Source organism: Lontra canadensis, unplaced genomic scaffold, assembly GCF_010015895.1.
Source record: "Lontra canadensis isolate GAN:19392208 unplaced genomic scaffold, GSC_riverotter_1.0 scaffold53, whole genome shotgun sequence".
NCBI classification, from domain to species: domain Eukaryota; kingdom Metazoa; phylum Chordata; class Mammalia; order Carnivora; family Mustelidae; genus Lontra; species Lontra canadensis.
Window position 1 is genome coordinate 13,013,869 of NW_022631047.1, and position 19,256 is coordinate 13,033,124.

At 41.3% G+C, this 19,256-nt stretch overlaps 1 protein-coding gene across 3 annotated transcripts in view; it reads right to left on the minus strand.

Moving 5' to 3' along the window:
• The window catches only part of TULP3 (TUB like protein 3), a 66,800-nt gene that overhangs the window by 11,184 nt on the left and 36,360 nt on the right, over positions 1-19,256 (minus strand). For 2 of the 3 annotated variants that reach the window (XM_032874862.1, XM_032874861.1), the window contains exons 2-4: positions 18,944-18,995; positions 8,643-8,802; positions 7,798-7,974 (exon numbers count right to left, since the gene is read on the minus strand). In XM_032874862.1, the coding sequence (XP_032730753.1) occupies positions 7,798-7,974; positions 8,643-8,802; positions 18,944-18,976 (370 nt within the window). In that variant the 5' untranslated portion in view covers positions 18,977-18,995. The remainder of the gene's footprint in view (positions 1-7,797; positions 7,975-8,642; positions 8,803-18,943; positions 18,996-19,256) is intronic. The other variant, XM_032874863.1, reaches the window with a different exon arrangement.

The following is a 19,256-nucleotide window of genomic DNA, read 5'->3' on the forward strand; positions in this document are numbered from 1 at the left end:
GCTCATTTGTTTCTTAAATCCCACATGAAGGAAATCATATAGTATTTTTCTTTCTCTGACTGACTTATATCACTCAGCATTATACTCTCTGGCTCCATCCAAGTGATTGCAAATGGCAAGATTTCATTCTTTTCTATAGGAGCATAACATTCATATTATATATAATCATATATGAATACATACAGTTATATTAATATGTATTCATATAATATACATATTCCACATCTTATTTATCCATTCATCAATAGATGGGCACTTGGGCTGCTTCCATATCTTAGCTATCATAAATAATACTGCCTAAACATAGTGGTTCCTGTATCCCTTTGAATTAGCATTTTTGTATTCTTTTTTGTAGTCGTGAGACTGCTGGATCACAGGGTAGGTTTTTTTTTTAATTTTTTGAGGAAGTTAACTCATACTGTTTTCCACAGTGGCTGTACCAGTTTTCATTCTCACCAACAGTGCCACATCCTTGCCAACACCTGTTGTTTCTTGTGTTGTTGATTTTAGCCATTCGGACAGGTATGAGGTGATATCTCATAGTGGTTTTGGTTTGCATTTTCCTGATGATGAGTGATGTTAAGCATCCTTTCATGTGTCTGTGGGCCATCTGGATGTCTTTGCAGAAATGTCCATTCATGTCTTCTACCCTTTCTTTAATTGGATTATTTGTTTTTGGGGTGTTGAGTTTTACAAGTTCTTCAAATATTTGGATACTAACCCTTTACTGGATATTTCATTTGCAAGTACCTTCTCCCATTCAATGGGTTGCCTTTTAGTTTTGTTAATAATTTCCTTTGCTGGGGCGCCTGGGTGGCTCAGTGGGTTAAAGCCTCTGCCTTAGGCTCAGGTCATGATCTCAGGGTCCTGGGATCGAGCCCCACATCAGGCTCTCTGCTCCGCAGGGAGCCTGCTTCCCTCTCTCTCTCTGCCTGCCTCTCTGCCTGCTTGTGATCTCTCTGTCAAGTAAATAAATAAAATCTTTAAAAAATAATAATAATTTCCTTTGCTGTACAGAGCCTTTAATTTTGATGTAGTCCTAACAGTTTATTTTGGCTTTTGTTTCCCTTGCCTCAGGGCACTTATCTAGAAAAATGTTCCTATATTTGGTATCCGAGAACTTACTGCTGTCTGTGTTCTTTTCTGGGATGTTTATGGTGTTAGGTCTCACACTTAGGTCCTTAATCCATTTTGAATTTACTTTTGTGATTGGTGTAAGAAAGTGGTCCATTTTCATTATTTTCCATGTTGCTGTCCAGTTTTCCCAACACCATTTGTTGAAGAGACACTCTTTCCCACTGGATATTCTTTCCTGCTTTGTCAAAGATTAATTGACCATATAATTGTGGGTTCATTTCTGGATTTTTCTATTTGGTTCCATTGATCCATGTGTCTTTTTTTTTGCCAGTACATACCCTTTTGATTACTACTGCTTTGTAATATAACTTGAAGTCCAGAATTGTGATGCCTTCAGCTTTGCTTTTCTTTTTCAACATTGCTATGGCTATTCAGGGCCTTTTGTGGTTCCATACAAAGCTTAGGGCTGTTTGTTCTAGCTCTATGAAAAATGCTATTGGTATTTTGATAGGGACTGCATTAAATGTGTAGATTGCTTTGGTAGTATAGACATTCTAACAATATTTGTTCTTCCAATCCATGAGTATGGAATGTCTTTCCATTTCTTTGTATCATCTTCAATTTCTGTCATTAGTGTTTTACAGTTTTCAGAGTACAGATCTTTCACCCCTTTGGTTAGGTTTGTTCCTAGGTATCTTATTATTTTTGGTGCAACTGTAAATGGGATTACTTTCTTAATTTCTCTTTCTGCTGCTTCATTGCTGGTGTACAGAAATGAAACAGATTTCTGTACATTAATTTTGTATCCTACAACTTTACTGAATTTATTTATCTGTTCTAGCAGCTTTTTGGTGGAGTCTTTGGGTTTTTTCTTTTTTAAAGATTTTATATTTTTACTTGACAGAGAGAGACACAGCGACAGAGGGAACACAAGCAGGGGGAATGGGAGAGGGAGAAGCAGGCTTCCCGCCGAGCAGGGAGCCCAATGAGGGGCTCAATTCCAGGACCCTGGGATCACGACCTGAGGTGAAGGCAGACGCTCAACAACTGAGCCACCCAGATGCCTCTAGATTTCCTATATATAGTATCATGTTATTTGCAAACAGAGAAGTTTTACTTCTTCCTTACCAGTTTGGATGCCTTCTATTTTTTTCTGTCATCTGATTGCTGTGGCTAGGACATCCAGTACTATGTTGAATAAAAGGGGTGACAGTGGACATCCTTGTTCTTTTTTCTGAACTTAAGGGAAAATCTCTGTTTTTCCCCATTAAGGATGATATTAGCTGCACAGGGGTTTTTCCTACATGGCCCTTATTATGTTGAGGTATGTTCCCTCTGGACCCACTTTGTTGAGTGTTTTGTTTTGTTTTATCATGAATGGATGCTGAACTTTGTCAAATGCTATTTCTGCCTCTATTAAAACAACCATATGGCTTTTTAGCCTTTCTTTTATTGATGTGGATATATTATGTGGGTTGATTTGCAAATATTGAACCACCCTTGCAACCTAGGAATAAATACCACTTGAGCATAGTGAATAATTTTTTTAATGTATTGCTGAATTCAGTTTGCTAGTACTTTTTTTTTTTTTTTTTTTTTTTTTTTGGGGATTTTTTCAGCTGTGTTCATCAGAGATAATTGTCCTGTAGGGGTTTTTTTTGTTGTTTTTTGTTTTTTGTGGGTTTTTTGGTGGCATCTTTATCTGGTTTTGATATCAGGGTAATGCTGGTCTCTCGGAATGAATTTAGACATTTTCCTTCCTCTTCTATTTTTTGGAATAGTTGAGAAGAATAGATATTAACTCTTCTTCAAGTGTTTGGTAGAATATATCTGTGAAACCATCTGGTCCTGGATTTTTGTTTGTTGGGAGTTCTTGGATTACAGATTCTGATTACTGATTTTTTCGGTTACTTATTTGCTGGTAATTGGTGTGCTCAATGTTCTATTTCTTCCTGTTTCAGTTTTGGTAAGTTACATGTTCCTAGGAATTTATCCACTTCTTTCAGGTTGCAATTTGTTGGTATGCGTTTTAATATTCCCTTTTAACTGTTTTTCTGTGGTATTAGTTGCTATTTCTCCTCTCACTTGTGATTTTATTTATTTGAACACTTTTTCTTTTTTTCTTGACAAGTCTGGCTATAGGTTTATCAATTTTACTGATTTTTTTTCAAAGAACCAGCTCCTGGTTTCATTGATCTCTTCTATTGTTTTTTTCTAGTTCCTTTATCACTTATTTCTGCTCTCATCTTTATTATTTCCTTCCTTCTGCTAGTTTTAGGGGTTTTATATGGCTATTCTTTTTCTAGCTTCTTTAGGTATAAGGTCAGGTTGTGTATTTGAGGTTTTTCTTGCTTCTTGAAGTAGGCTATTGCTATAAACTTGCCACTTAGAATAGCTTTGGCTGTATCCCAAAGGTTTTGAACACTGTGTTTTCATTTCCATTTTATTTCCATGCACTTTTTAATCTCTTCTTACATTTCCTGGTTGATCCATTCATTGTTTAGAAGCATGTTATTTAACTTCCATGTATGCATGGTCTTTTCCAGAGGAAAAAAACCCAGAGATTTTTTTCTTGTGGCTGACTTCTAGTTTCATAGTGTTGTGGTCAGAAAAGATGCACAGTATGACTTTGATTTTTATGAATTTGTTGAGGCTTGTTTTGTGGCCTAATATGTGATCTAGTCTGGAGAATGTTCCATGTGAATTTGAAAAGAATGTGTATTCTGCTGTTTTAGAACAGAATATTCTGAATTTTATCTGTTAAATCCATCTGGTCCATGGTCTCATTCAAAGCCACTGTTTCCTTCTTGATTTTGTGTTTGGATGATCTGTCCATTGATGTACTAGGGTGTTAAAGTTCCCTACCATTATTGTATTATTTTCAATTAGTTCTTTTATGTTTGCTTTTAACGTTTTATGTATTTGGGTGCTCCCAGGTGGGGAGCATAAATATTTAGAATTGTTATATCACCTTGTTGGATTGTCCCCTTTATGATTATATAGTGTCCTTCTTTGTCTCTTGTTAACAATATATGTTTTAAAGTCTATTTTGTCTGATATAAGTATTGCCCTGGTCATCTGGAGGAGGGCACCAGCCTCCGAAGGGACTGAGGCATGCATGACTGGGAAGGGGTAGGCCCATCCCAGTGACGGTAGGAAGGGCTTGGTGTAAGCAAGTTAGGTAGCAAGTGTCAGTGCTGCACTGGTTCCCACAGGTGGCTGTGTGCTTATACTAAGGGGCAGAGGACGGAAATGGTGCCTGCCAGTATCTGTTCCTGAAGGGGTGTCTCCACCAACGCTGTCTCTCTGGGAAATGCTCCAAGATTAACAACTAACTTCCTCGTTGTGTGCTCTGGAACTCTTCAGATTGCTGTTTCCACTCTGTATGTCCATGGGTTGTTTGCCTGCCTTTCCTCCAAGAGCAGCACAGTGCCCTCCAGGCTCTCCCTGAACCAAGCCCGCTGACCTTTAGAACTCCAGGCTTTAAGCCTTGCTGGTTGCAGGAACTCATGAAATTCAGCACCTCTTGCTTTCCAAACCAACTGCTATGGGGATTGTTTACCCCTGCACTTCCCTGTGTGTTAATCTGTCTCTTGCCCTTCTCCATGAGTGCAGCTCCCTCCTCACCACAGCAGCCATGACCCATTTCTCCCCGAAATCATGTCTCCACATTTCTACCTTCTTCGATTGTGGCCTTTTCTCTACCTTTAGTTGTGGAATATGTTCTGCCAGTCTTCAGATCAACTTCTGGGGTATTGAGGATGATTTGATAGTTATCTAGTTGTATTGGTCGGGTGAGGTGAACCCAAGGTCTTCCTACTCTGTTGCCATCTTCCCCTCCTACACCCACTGTTCGCTTTAAATGGGTGAATAGTATGGTATGTTGATTATACGCCAATAAAGCTACTATTAAAAAAACTCTTTGGTTTGTGAAGGACGTATTTTCTTTGTTTTCTAAAATGTTAACCTTTTTTTCTTTTGTAGCAAAAAGGCATAAAACCTCACAATCATGGATATTTTCACTTGGTACTATGTTTGCAAATGCCATTTTTATGCCAAAAATTCAGCTTATATGAATATATGTTTTACAATGGAGTTCAAAGATTTCTCCCAAACTTGTAGAAAAAACAAACTGGACCCACTAAAGGGATATAATCTGCCAAACTGACACATCCTAGATCTTAGTCAAGAAAGTGCTTAATGGGGTGCCTCAGTTAGTTAAGTGCCTGCCTTCAGCTCAGGTCATGATCCCAGGATCCTGGGATCGAGTCCTGCATCAGGCTCCCTGCTCAGTGGGGAGTCTCTCTCCCTCTAGACTTCCCCCTGCTCATGTTTACTCGCGTTCTCTCCTTCCTCTCTCTCTCCAAAAAAATAAAATCTTTTTTTTAAAAAAGTGCTTAATGGGTTTTATGGTCAAGATGCAACTTGTTGGGATGTAAAAAGGCATTAAACCACCTGGTTTCTCAGAAAGGCCAGTTCTTAGGGGAAAAAAAAAAATAGCCATCACTTCATAGGGCAGGGTAGAAGAGGAGAACTCGGTATTTACAGTAAGGGATAAAGAACTAGACTAAGAATCAGAAAATCTAGGTTTGCCACTACTTAGCTAGATGACTTGGGATAACTTAGCTTCTGATTAAATGAAGGTTGTCTTTGCTCTGACTCCTCCACATCATTCACTTTCTTTTGTCGTAACAGTAGTGGTAGTAAAATAATAGGGAAATGCCACAATCACATTCTTATTACAGACAGGGAAACAGAGGCAGAGGAAAGGAAAGCTGTGTTCCCCCTTTCCCAGCCAGATGTGGCAGAGTTGAGATTCAGAACCCAGGAAGAACCCGGGTTTCAGACCTATGTTCTGACCCCCTTTACCATGGCTGCTGCCACACCCTGTGCTCCTGCCATCTGTTCTGGTTTTCATAACATATCATGATTTTATACCCAATACCTTTGCACATGTTCTTTCTTCCACCCAAGTGTGTCACCTTACCAGCAATGTGACCATGAACAAATTACCTAGCCTGTCTGAGAGGCTACGTATAATTACAAATGTAATATATATAATTTTCTTACATGTAAATGGAGAGACTAATATGCACGAATGCCCCCAAAGTACTGTTATAAATATCTAAGTTTATTTATTTTTTTAGTAATCTCTGTACCCAATGTGGGGCTTAAACTCATGATCCCAAGATCAAGAGTCAACCACTCTTCCAACTGAGCCAGTCTGGAGCCCCTATAAATTTTAAATTAATTGAGATAATGTATGGCAAGTGCCTGACATACAAGAGACATTCAAAATGTCAGTCTGCAGCTGCTTTGACAGATGTTCCAGTAAACAGGAGGCCACGCATCCTTCCTGGCTCAGCTTAATTGCTCTCTTTTGATGCCTTTCTTGTCTCTTCTCATTGCCCCAGCAATGTAATTCTATTTCTCCCTGGTTTTTACTCTTGCATATACTACATTATAACTCCAGGTCAGGCCACCAGCCAAACCATCTCCTCCATAAGTCTTCCTGCCTCTACACTTGCCTCGCCCGCACCTTCAATTAATTCCTTATGGTGCAGCGTAATTCTTCTTAGTTTTCCCATTAAGCCCAAATTGGGTGATAATATTCCTCAGATCAAATTCCCTCATAGGTTTCAGTTATTTTTCAAATAAAGTCCAAGTTCCTAATATGGCCTATACTGGCCTATATAATCAGAGCCCACTCACCCCTCCAGGCTCACCTCTCTAGTCCCTCTTCCCACCTTATCCGCTCATACTGTGCTGCCCAGCCATTCTGGACTGGCCAGCTCTACCTCCTGCATCAGGCTGTAGCTTAAGACGTCACTCTCCCTGGAAAGCTTTCTAAACCTTCAGCTCTGGGTTGGTACCCCTCTCAATGCTCTCTTGGCTATTTAAGTACATGATGGCTCAATTAGAATAAACACTTCAGGAGGGCAGGACCCCTTGTTTACTGTTGTAGCCTATGTGCCTATAACAATGTCCAGTATTTAGTATATACTCAACACATATTTTCTAAATGAATGAATATGTGACTGTGTTTGAATGTACATCTGGTCTACCATTCCGTGGTAGAACCTCCTGATTCACACATCCCAGGCCTATAATGCCTACCTATGATTAAGGAGGTACACAGTAAATACTTACTCATGACCAGGTTTCTGTCTTCTCACCTGAAAAGGGGACACTTAATTTCTTCCCACAGAAAATCATTTTTCTAAGAAGGAAAGAAAACTACAAGAGCTCTCTAAGGTGTACAGGAATATTTGTGGAAGTGGTAACTCCAACTGGCAGAAAGTTGGCGCTAGTGAGAAAAGTATTAACTTAAGTATATTTTGATCCCATTTGTATTCCTCATCAGCCATCACTAGATCAATAAATCTGTGACATGGAGGCCGAGTAGGGGTGTTGAGTGGCAACTTTGTCAAAAGAAGGGAGTGGGAACTAAAAATAAGATGTCAAAAAGAAATAGTCACATATAGTAGCTAATGCTGCAGATAATTTATATGTAATTATCTTATTTTTCTCAGGCAACAGGGTAAATATTATTGTGGTTAACAATAATCAATTCTCAGATGTCAAAGATGTAAATCCATAAGCCACATTCCAAGCAATTTTGAACCATCTAGATTGTTAACCGACAATGAAAGCAAGGAAAGGAAAAGATTATACGTGGCTAAGATGATTAACTGCCTTACTTTCATTACCAATCCTTACCATGTTTTTGGAGAATCTCCTGGAGATCTGGCTTGGACACAGTCTCCAAAGTGCTTTCTCCATCAGCACTTTCTTCAGTATCTTCTTCTGTAGCAGAGGAGCCTACTGAGAGAACGTGAAGTTTGGTTTCCAAATCTTGAGCATCTGGCTTCAAGAAGACAGCTGGACCATCAATGCCTAGGGTCCAAAAGAGAAGAGAAAAGAGGAAAGTATTATCTGTTATTTGGTGGGTGGTTTTGGTGTATGTGATCAGAATTAAGAACCATCCAAGCATTTCACTTCTCTTTCCTTAACATCCATGTGGATGTTTGTTAATAGAGTAACTCAGACTGGTGTTCATTTTATTAACATGTTCTGACTGTTACTAAATAAAATGTACCTGATGTCATGCTTTAGAAACTAAAGACTAAGACCATGAAAACAAAGTAGGTCTGCCAAAGTTCAGATCCTGTCCAAGTCAATAGCTCACCACCTCACGCAGTCCATTGAGTCCTAGTTATCGGAAGACTGGGTGCTCTCTACTACTCCTGGCGTCATGGCTAACTCTGCCATGACATGACATGACATTCAAGGCTGTAAGTTCCTCACACAGACCATTCTGGACTAAACCATTTGGCAATGAAGACAATAGCTCTAGGATAGGTACAAACATCAGGGTATCTTCCACTAATTAAACCACTGCTTTTATTTTCACTCTAAGACCCAGAATGTGATTATGAAAATTTATGAAGGTACCTAGTAATGATGCTAATATTGTCCCTTTGGTCCATCTGAGAATCTTTCTGCCCTCTCCTAGCTTTATGAAAACTGTACCCTAGTGGGAAGAGATGCTGCCTAACACACACCATGTAAGATGACATCGTTCTGTGGGGTATGAGGTTCCACCAAAGGAGTTTGCTCCTCGCTACCTCTTGGCTTTGATCGACGAAGCCTTGCTTCTGGATTTGGCTGTACCATAAGTGGCTCAAGGCGCTTTTTTCTCTGCTTCTTCTCCAGCAGTGCTCTCTAGGAAAAAAAAAAAAAAAAGTAATACTATAGCTAGGAGAGTTACAACAAGACCTAGCTGCTTTGAATATTTATTGTTTTTCACTAATTCTCACAAACCTCTTGTAAACTAATTTATCCTGCTTGAGACATGAGAAAATTGAGGCACAGAGAGGGACAAGGATTCACTCGTTTCATTTAATAAATATTTACCAAACACCTTTAAAGGTCTATTTAAAATGATACAAATGCATTTCTAGCCAAGCTGAGCCCATGATCCAAGTTTACTTAAAACATTTATAGTACAGTGCCTGAGTGGCTCAGTTGGTTAAGCAACTGCCTTCAGCTCGGGTCATGATCCTGGAGACCCAGGACTGAGTCCCACATAGGGCTCCCTGCTCAGTGGGGAGTCTGCTGCTCCCTTTGACTCTCCCCCCCACATGCTCTCTCTTTCTCATTCTCTCTCTCAAATAAATAAAATCTTAAAAATAAAATAAAATATTTACAGTAATTATATAATTATCCAAGCATGGTCACAAGCTTAAAATACATGAACAGTTATGCATAAGGGAAAAGATGAAGAAATACATGAATGGTGATTACTTTGGGTGGCAGAATATGGATTTTTCTCCCTTTTTCTAGTTTTCTATGTTTTTCTAAACTTTCTTATTTTTTTTTAAAGAGTTATTTATTTATTTATTTGACAGACAGAGATCACAAGTAGGCAGAGCAGCAGGCAGAGAGAGAGGAGGAAGCAGTCTCCCTGCTGAGCAGAGAGCCCCATGTGGGGCTCGATCCCAGGACTCTGGGATCATGACCTGAGCCGAAGGCAGAGGCTTTAACCCACTGAGCCACCCAGGTGCCCCATAAACTTTCTTACTTTTATAATTGAAAGAAAAAAATTAAACGTATTATCCTCTAAACCTCAAATTATTTTCCTATTTTAATCAGCTACAGAGCAGTAAGTTTTGTTTTCTTGCTCATTTTTACATAATTAGAAATCTAACAAATCTGGGCCAAGCATAAAAAGGGAAAAAAAATTACAGTTGGAACATTCCAAATAGAAAGTAATCAACGCTGTGGCTAAAAGTGACATCAAGAATATGGTATCAAAGAAAGTCAAGAAAAAAAGCATAAGAGACTATGAAAAAAAAATCCAGCAAGATGAAAAGGAGGGTACTAGCACATATATTATTTTTATGCTTTGGCAAATAAGAGCTTATAATACCTGGAAATTAATTATGGATCTGGGATATTTCAGAATAGGAAAATGCCAAGCCCCAAGCTAAAAAATTAAGCCATGATTCTAAACCAAAAATATTATAACCTATTTATTGTTCCTTAGGCAAAAACTATTTACTTTTTTTCTTCGATATGGCTTTTAAAACGTGCTACTAGAAAGAAGAGTCACTCCAAGGGGTGAGACTATCAGTAGGAAAGAAAATACATTTTTCCATAATGGGGCTTGTGAAAGCTTGTGGATAAATTTAGAGGACATAGAAGAAAAGGAACTATTCTTTGCCCAGCCTTGTGAATAAGAAAAAAGACTAGGGAGTTAATAATGTGCCCAAATGGACTATTCCTGTCAAGAAAGAATAAAGGTGGGGCACCTGAGTGGTTCGGTCATTAGGCATCTGACTTCGGCTCAGAGTCCTGGGATCCAGCCCTGTATCAGGCTCCTTGCTCAGCGGGAAGCCTGCTTCTCCCTCTCCCATTCCCCCTGCTGGTGTTCCCTGTCTTGCTGTCTCTCTCTCTCTCTCCTCTCTCTCTCTCTGTCAAATAAATAAATAAAATCTAAAAAAGAAAGAAAGGGAGAGAGGGAGGAGGGAGAAAGAAAGGAAGGAAGGAAGGGAAAGAAAGAATAAAGGTTAAAGCAATCTGGGAAGGAATAATTTAAGTTTCTTTTTTTTTTTTTTTAAGATTTTATTTATTTGACAGAGACACAGCGAGAGAGGGAACACAAGTGGGGGGAGTGGGAGAGGGAGAAGTAGGCTTCTCTGCAGAGTGGGTAGCCCGATGTGGGGCTTGATCCCAGGACCCTTGGATCATGACCAGAGCCTAAGCCAGCCATCCAGGTGCCCCAGTAATTGAAGTTTCTGAGATTATTTTGAAACTTGTGAATTAATATGAGTAGATGGACCTTAACATATAGATGGAACACAAAATACTTATTTGGTTACAATGAGCTTCTCCCCACAGAGCTTGCTGATACGGTTCTTCTAGCAACTGTGAAGTTTTGCATAGGGGATATGCTGAAGAAATGGGAAATATAAAACAAGGAGACATGAGAACCACATCTGCTCGATGTGGCCAGTTACCTAGCCTCCGATAGTCTCATAACTGGCAACAACTGAAGAAGCAAAAACACAGGCCACAGCTAACCCATTTTGTTAACGTATATAAAGAACAATGTTCTGTGGACAAGGGGACATCTGGGTCGCCTGCGTGCCGCAGTTAAGTGCCCACCTCTTGATTTCAGCTCAGGCCATGATCTCAGGGTCATGAGATGGAGGCCAGTGTCAGGCTTCACGTTCAGCCGGGGAGTGGGGTGGTCTGTTTAAGATTCTCTCTCCTTCTGCCCCTCTCCCCACTCATACTCCCTCCCTCCATCTAAGAAAGAAAGAAAAAAAGAAAAAAAGAAAGAAAGAAAGAGAAAGAAAGAAAAGAAAAAAGAGGAGAGGGGAGGAGAGGGGAGGGGAGGGAGGGGGGAGGGGTATTGGTCCAGAAAAGGGAAGCCAAAGAACAAGAATTTGGCAGTGTTTATCCAACCTGTCCAAAAACATAAATGCTGAATCTAGAAGACAATTCTATTTACCGGGAGAGCTTATTCTCTTTGTGGACAGGAAACTATATAAGACTTCTTTGTGGCCTTGATGAAATATCCCTCAGGACTACTAATTTCATTTCCTCAGATTCCCTACTTACTAAGCAGCCTTCTAATTGTCAATTAACTTCTTAGGTATCCTATTTCCGGGAACAGGGAACCATGACCAGCAGAGATGGATATATCCTGGAAAAGCTGGAGTTCTCATTGTAAATTAATAAATTAGTGTCCAGTTTCATAACTGATCATTGTGAATTTGACTAGCGTGAGTTTGTGCGAGGACCTGGTTACACTTAGGTTCACTGACAAAACCAAGTTTTTAGACCTGCAAAGCGCAGACTAGACAGACTCTCAGCCACAGTGATCCTGTGACTGTATCTGGCAAAGCCTTTCTCTATCAACGTCAACACCAATCAAACTCATTTAGGTCAACAACTTGAGGGAAAACAACAACCAACCAACCACAGATCTGAGCTGTGAAGCCCAGGGCTCCAGGGCTGCATTACAGCGCTAAATACATCCTGCCGTTGTCCAAGTTTGTAAACAAGAAAAAAAAATCATAAAGTAACCACCAAATTGCCATCTTGGTGAAATGTGTACCCTGATTCAGCCTTTTAATCATCCTCACATAGTTTGGATGTGGGAGGAGGGAGGTGTTAATTGAGCTAAGATGCAACATGTCAATTCGCTTTCATTTACATTTTACCTTCCCTTTTTAGGGAAGCTTTTTTAGCTTTTTTAAGCTGTCAGCGAGGCTGCATAAACAACGTTAAAGGAAGGACGGGCTGTCAGGAAGAGAGCCGCAGGTGACTGTTTGATGCCCTAAATGCAATCGAAATATGTTGCTTTCGGGGCTGTTTTTAAGTGGCACATAAGCCTTTAAATTTCCCAATTCCCTTGGAAACTGAACAATAACTCAAAGAATCCATCTTCTCCAGAATGTGGTGGTAAATCCTATTATCATTCCCTGGGAGCAAAATACTGAATGCTAATTCCAAAATAAGTGAGGAAATAAAGAGAGTAGATGGGGGGTGGTCAGGGACTCCCACAAAGAGCTTCGTTTTATAAAATAATAAAGTGCAGGCAAGCCTCAAATTCATGAGAGCCTGACATCACTGATTTCTCAATTTTCCAGAAAGACTCCCTAGAGCCGATGGGTAGGTGACAGTCTGACGCTCGTGGGACAGACCTGGCTGACCACAAGGTAGAACCAGCAAGATCAGAGTGGCTGCCAGAAATCTAAGAGTTTGGCTAAAAACACCGAATCTTTCTGGCACACAAAGTGAGATCATAAGAAAGCGAGGCTAAAATTTTTAAATCACACTTTTTAAAATATCAATTCAACACACCGATGACCACCTCTCTTAGAATGATAGGTACAAATAGATGGGCAACCTGACCCCAAAGGAGTATGTTGTATTTTAATCCACTGTCCACCAGATGGCACAAAGGTTCTCCACCTAATGGGCATCTGGGTCTAAGGCCCATCACTGGAGGAGTCTAAAAATCTTCACGACCTGTAGCCAGCTAAGGTGTCCAAGTGCCCCGAAAAAACGAGTACCCTAACGAAGCTAGTAAAAATAAAAGCAAAATATGCGCAGTGAGAGAATCTTCTCAATAAATGGTGTGGGACAACTTGATATCCACACACAGAAGACTGAAGTTGGAACCTCACACCATATATAAAAGTTAACTCGAAAGAACTCATAGAAGTGGAAGACTCTTAGAAGAGTCAGAAGACTCTTAGATGACACAGAAGCAAGTCTTTATAACCTTGGGAAGCAATGGTTTCTTAGATATGACACCAAAAGTGCAAGAGACAAAAAGAAAAAATAAATTAAAACTATGCTGAAAATGGTACCATCAAGAAAGTAAAAAGACAACCCACAGAACTGAAGAAAATATTTACAAATAATATATATATATTTTTTTTTATTTGACAGAGAGATAGCGAGAGAAGGAACACAAGCAGGGGAGTAGGAAAGGGAGAAGCAGGTTTCCTGCAGAGCAAAGAACCTGATGCCAGGCTCGATCCCAGGACTCTGGGATCATGACCCAAGCCAAAGGCAGACACTTAACAACTGAGCCACCCAGGCGCCCCTACAAATAATATTTCTGATAAGGGTCTAGACTATATAAAGAACTCTTACAGTTTAACAATGAAAAGACAATAACCCAATCTAAAAATGGGTTTTCTCCATTTCTCCATGCCTCCAAAGAGAACATACAAAGAGCCACTGAGTACATTTTAAGGCTCCATATCATTAGTCATCAGGGAAATGCAAATCAAGACCACAGTCAGATACTACTTTGTACCCACTAAAATAGCTACAGTCAAAGACAGACAATAATAATAAGTGTTGACAATGATGTATAGAAACAAGGCCAAGGACTTGGCTGGTGGGAATGTGTACAATGGTTCAGGGACATTGGAAAACAGTCTGGCAGCTCCTTAACATGTTACCAGACGACCCAGGAACTCCACTCCTATTATCCGAGGTATATTCGGTAGGCTTTGGGGTACCCCTACTTAGATATACGAGCCAAGAGAAATGAAAGCATGTCTGCAGAGAAGCTTGTACATGAATGCTCAGAGCAGCACTACCAGCAGTAGCCAAAGAGTGAAAACAACCCCAATGTCGGTCAACTGATGAATGGATAAACAACATGTGGTATAGCCACGACTGGGAATGTTACTCAACAATAAGAAGACAGGAAGTACTGACAGAGGCAACAACATGGACAAACCTCTTCCTAAGTCAAGAAACTGACACAAACGACCACGTGGTATATGGTTCCATTTGCTATGAGGTCTCAAAATCATTTGTGCACTTTAACTGGGTGTATATTTACAGTCAGTGAATTAGATCTCAGTAAAGCTGTTCAAAAACCTAGAATAAAAACACAGGACAAAAATAGTCCTATGTAAATTATCTGTAAATCTAGGATTTTTTAAATATTAAATCCTAAGATTATAGTATCAGGGGGAAAAAGACAGATAAGAAAGAAACTAACCTACTCAGTACTACTGAAACCTGGACGATGAGTGAGTTAAGAGAAGGAAAATGTCTGTGTGGAAATAAGGTAAGATAAAACTTAAGAGCAAGAGTTACCTTGTGTGTCTAGGGCCACCCCAGGCAGGGAGTGGCCTAACCAGACAGTCACCTATCTCATTTGTTGCCAGGTATATCCCTTTAGTAGCGATGAATTAATTATATGATCACACAATGATATTTACCATAAATATCATTTTACAAACTGCACTCACTCTGATTTCAAACTCATCACGCCTCTTTTCTAATTGTAAACTTCCCTACATACTTATCTGATAGGATTGTGGTGATCAGCTGATTCTGGTTCATTAGAAATTAGTAAATTAATCCCCAGGTTTAGATTCATCACTTATGATATTGGTTAGTATGAACCAATCCTTGTGAGACTTATGAACTTTGGCTGCTTTTAGCAAACCACTTCTCAGCCTACAAAGTTAATGACCAATGACTCTCAACCTGGGGACATTCCCAAAACAGGATTCCTAAGAGGTTAATCTACTGTATACTTCAGGCAGAGGTGGGGAGAATAACGTTCCCTAGCCTCTCCCACCTCGCCTGACAATCACTGCTAGATTAAGCCAGTCATGGATATACAGTGCCTGGTCTTGGGTAGGGTGGCATGCCCTGGACTGAGAGACAGACTTCCACCAAGATCCTACTGGCCTCTGAGGCCCAGACTGAGCAGCAACCTAGCCTTCCTCAGTGTACCTCATCTCAGGTCTAATTTCCATACTCTCAGATCCTCACTTTCTATTATCTGACCTCACTTTACAGATGAAATAGTGGGACCCACAGAGTTTAAGAATCTTACCTAAAATCACCCAGCTAATTAATGGCAGAGTCAGAATGGGAACCAGACTATTCCGGTTCCCAGCCCAGCCTTTCCGTTCATCCTGTAGTGCTGCCTTTGTTCCAGGCCATTTGAATGCTCAGCTTGTGTTTGTGGAAATTCCCTTACCCCCTCCTGAGCAACCTCCTTCTCTAGGCAGAGACCATGCTTCAGACCCTCACAGTATTCTCATAGGCTAGTTAATACCCGCATTTACACAGCAGGTCCCCAGATTTTTTTTTTAATTAAAAAAAAATTTCTAGGGGCACCTGGGTGGCTCAGTGGGTTAAAGCCTCTGCCTTCAGCTCAGGTCATGATCCCAGGGTCCTGGGATGGAGCCCCACGTCGGGCTCTCTGCTCCGCAGGGAGCCTGCTTCCTCCTCTCTCTCTCTCTCTGCCTGCCTCTCTGCCTACTTGTGATCTCTGTCAAATAAATAAATAAAATCTTTAAAAAAATTTTTTTTCTATAAAATTTTATATCTGTATATTCATTAACTGTCTCTGCAAGAGTACATTAGACATTAGTGACAGTCTCTGGGGGCGCGTGGGTGGCTCAGTCAGTTAAGTGTCTGGCTCCTGATTTCCACATAAGTCATAATCTCAGGGTCATGGGATCGAGCCCCACATCGGGCTCTGCACTAGGCATGGAGCCTGGAGCCTGCTTAAGATTCTCTCTCTCCCTCTTCCTCTGCCCTATACTCCTTCCCTCAAAAAAAACCACAAAAAACAAAAAAACAACTCTGCAGCACGTGGGTGGTTCAGTTGGTTAAGCGTCTCCCTTTGGCTCAGGTCATGATCTCAGGGTTCTGGGATCGAGTCCCTCACTGGGTTCCATGCTCAGTGGGAAGCCTGCTTCTCTCTCTGCCCGCCACTCCCCCTGCTTGTGCTCTCTCTCTCTCGCTCACTCACTCTCTCTCTCTGACAAATAAATAAATAAAACCTTAGCGGGGGGAAAAAGTTAGTGAGTCTCCAGTAAAGAACTAAGCCAAGGAGAGGAAGAGAGACTTTTCATAAAATATCTTTTGAGTATTATTGGAATCCTTACCATATGCTTTTATTGCCCATAAAAAAACATAAGTTTTAAAAATCTGTGCCATAAAAAGGCCTACAAAATCCCAACACGTATACCATAAACATATCGCACGTAGCACGCTCATTAAAAAGAATAAAAATTACCAAATATCTGAGCCACCTTTATTTTTTTCCAGCGTTAGAAAGGATTGTTTACTTCACACCCTCCACCTGACAACTTTACAGAGAATGTGTGCAGAACGCTAGATGGTTCTCTGTTTACAGGCAGCCCATCCTGTGGAGAACGGTGAGACCTATAATTGCTGAGAAGTTTGTTGCCATTTTCCTGCAAGGCTATGAAAAACTGGATTGGCTTAAAATGTCCCTCAGTCTCTTTTTAAAGATTTTATTTATTTTATTATTTTTAGAGAGAGAGTGCAGTAGGGGAAGAGGCAGAGAGAGAATCTCAAGCAGACTCCCTGCTGAGCGTGGAGCCTGACGCGGGGCTCGATCTCACAACCCTGAGATCATGACCTGAACTGAAATCAAGAGTTGGATGCTCAACCAACTGAGCCACCCAAGTGACCCTCCCTCAGTCTCTTTAAAGGAAGCCAGGAGGAGGGAGGCTATGGCTGCTATGTTACCCTCGGCAGTGGTTTCAAGGAAGTCTATCTATAAAAGCACTATGGCCAGGCTCCCCTGGGACGGGTCACCCATGCCAGGGTCTCCAGCCTTTGGAGCCCAAGCACCCTGGGGATCCCTAAGCCTGGAAGTGGATTTCATCACACACCAAGATGCACGTGCCAGGCTGGTGGGGGCTCCTGCTCCTCCTGGCATGAAGAGTGGGCTTTGCACACTGGACTGTGCAGGCATTTCTTCAGGGGCTCATGGACAGGCAAGGCCTTACCTGTATGTGTCACCTGGATGCAGGCAGAGCCTGGGGCGGCTAGGGCCCAGAGGGCTGGGTCCACAGGTCCCTGTCCACACTGGCCACTCCTCTGAGCCCCTCACAGAGAGGTGGGCTAGTGGGAGAAGCTGTGATTGTCATATGCCCAGCCGGGCAGCTCCAGAGGGCTACAAACTGGCCATGGCCACTGGTACTGTTACTTAGACCTTTCAGCCAACAGAGCTAGGCAGCTGGAGCCACACCTAAGCAGCTGCTCCTCTCCACAAACACATGAGGCGGGCCAGGGACCTGAGCAGGACGATGGAGGCCATCACAGCCACCTAGAAGCCAGAGGTGTCCTCTGGTGGCGCAGACTTGCACACAGGGGAGACCTGTATGCAACACTCCCCATCTAGGCGCAGGTGAGGAGGCTGGACCCCACCAGCTGGTGACTTGAGTGGCAGTGGAACGCAGTGACAGTCCCCACATTAGTGCCATCATCATGAAAGACTTCGAAGGTGCCATGCGGGGATGGCCACACATGAGCGTGAGCGCCAAAGCCTTCCCAGGGTGGACATGGCATTCCAACCTGCCACAGCCTCACCCTACAGAGGGTGTCCCTGTACCTCCCTGCCCACCAGGCACAGACCTCTCTCCCACCTTTAAAGCAACTTATTACACTACAAGTCCCATTAGTCATTCCAACATTAGCATAAATAAGACAAAACTTTAGAGGTATGTTTAGGCACCTACAGAGCCTAGACACTTTGATCCTATGTAGACAGACTCGAGCTATAGAACGTCCTGAATTAGGTAACATGCACATGAAACTGCAAATAAGAAAGCAAAAGATGTAGAGGTTCTAAGCTGACCAACAGTGACGATCACAGCAAATAACGACATACGACTGTTCATTTATTTCTTCCTTTGTTCAAATACTTAGGGAAGGATTAGTACGTGCCCAACCCTGTGCTAGGAACTTCTGATATAATGGTCATCATAAACAAACTTGGCTCCTGTTTTCACGGAGCTTAGCCTAGTGGAGGAAACAAACATAAACCAAATCATGAAAAACAGAATTAACGTGTAGCTGAAAATTGGGACCAGTGTTGTGAAGAAAATTGTGCTGTAAGCACTTGAGGTCTCTAAGCAGCCCAGCAGCATGTTCAGATCTGTATTTTAGAATTTAAAAAAAAATCTTGTACTTAACCAAAATTACAGTGCAGAGAGGTATGCAAGGCAGCAGGACCATTACTACATAAAATACAATGTTAACATTCTTCTAATTCTTAGGAAAGGTGCCAAGGAATTTTCAGTGATTAGAAATCCAAGGCCAGTTTTATGGCTGTGCTCCTGGAAGCACTTTGGTCTTGCCAGAGCCCAGGGCCTTGGTTTAGCAAATACAACCTCCAGACACCACTTAGTAACATCAAAGCCTTTTCCTTGCCTGCCCCCATTCCAGGACCCTGCCAAGACTTCAGAGTCCAGACTATCAGCATCACAGTCAGTACAGCTGGCCACTTGTTTCAAAACAGGAGGGAGACTCCTGATTTACTCACCTGATTATCTAGTTTCAGCTGTCGAAGCTTCATGGTCTCATCTTCAAAGGCACTGTTTAAAAAAAAAAAAAAAAAGAAGCATGTAAAGAGAAAATCCTGTTAAGATGATGTCAATTTCATCTTTTCCAAGTATCTACTCCTTTGGGCTGTTTGGAACCAACTGATTCTACGTTAGGGAAAGCATCCGTGTCTAGATGTTACCCACGCCGACTGCAGGACTTGCCATCCTTAATGCCACGCTTACTCCACAGAGGACCTCAGGAGACTGAAGTACCCAAAGAGTTAAAAAAAAAAACAAAAAAAACCCAGATGT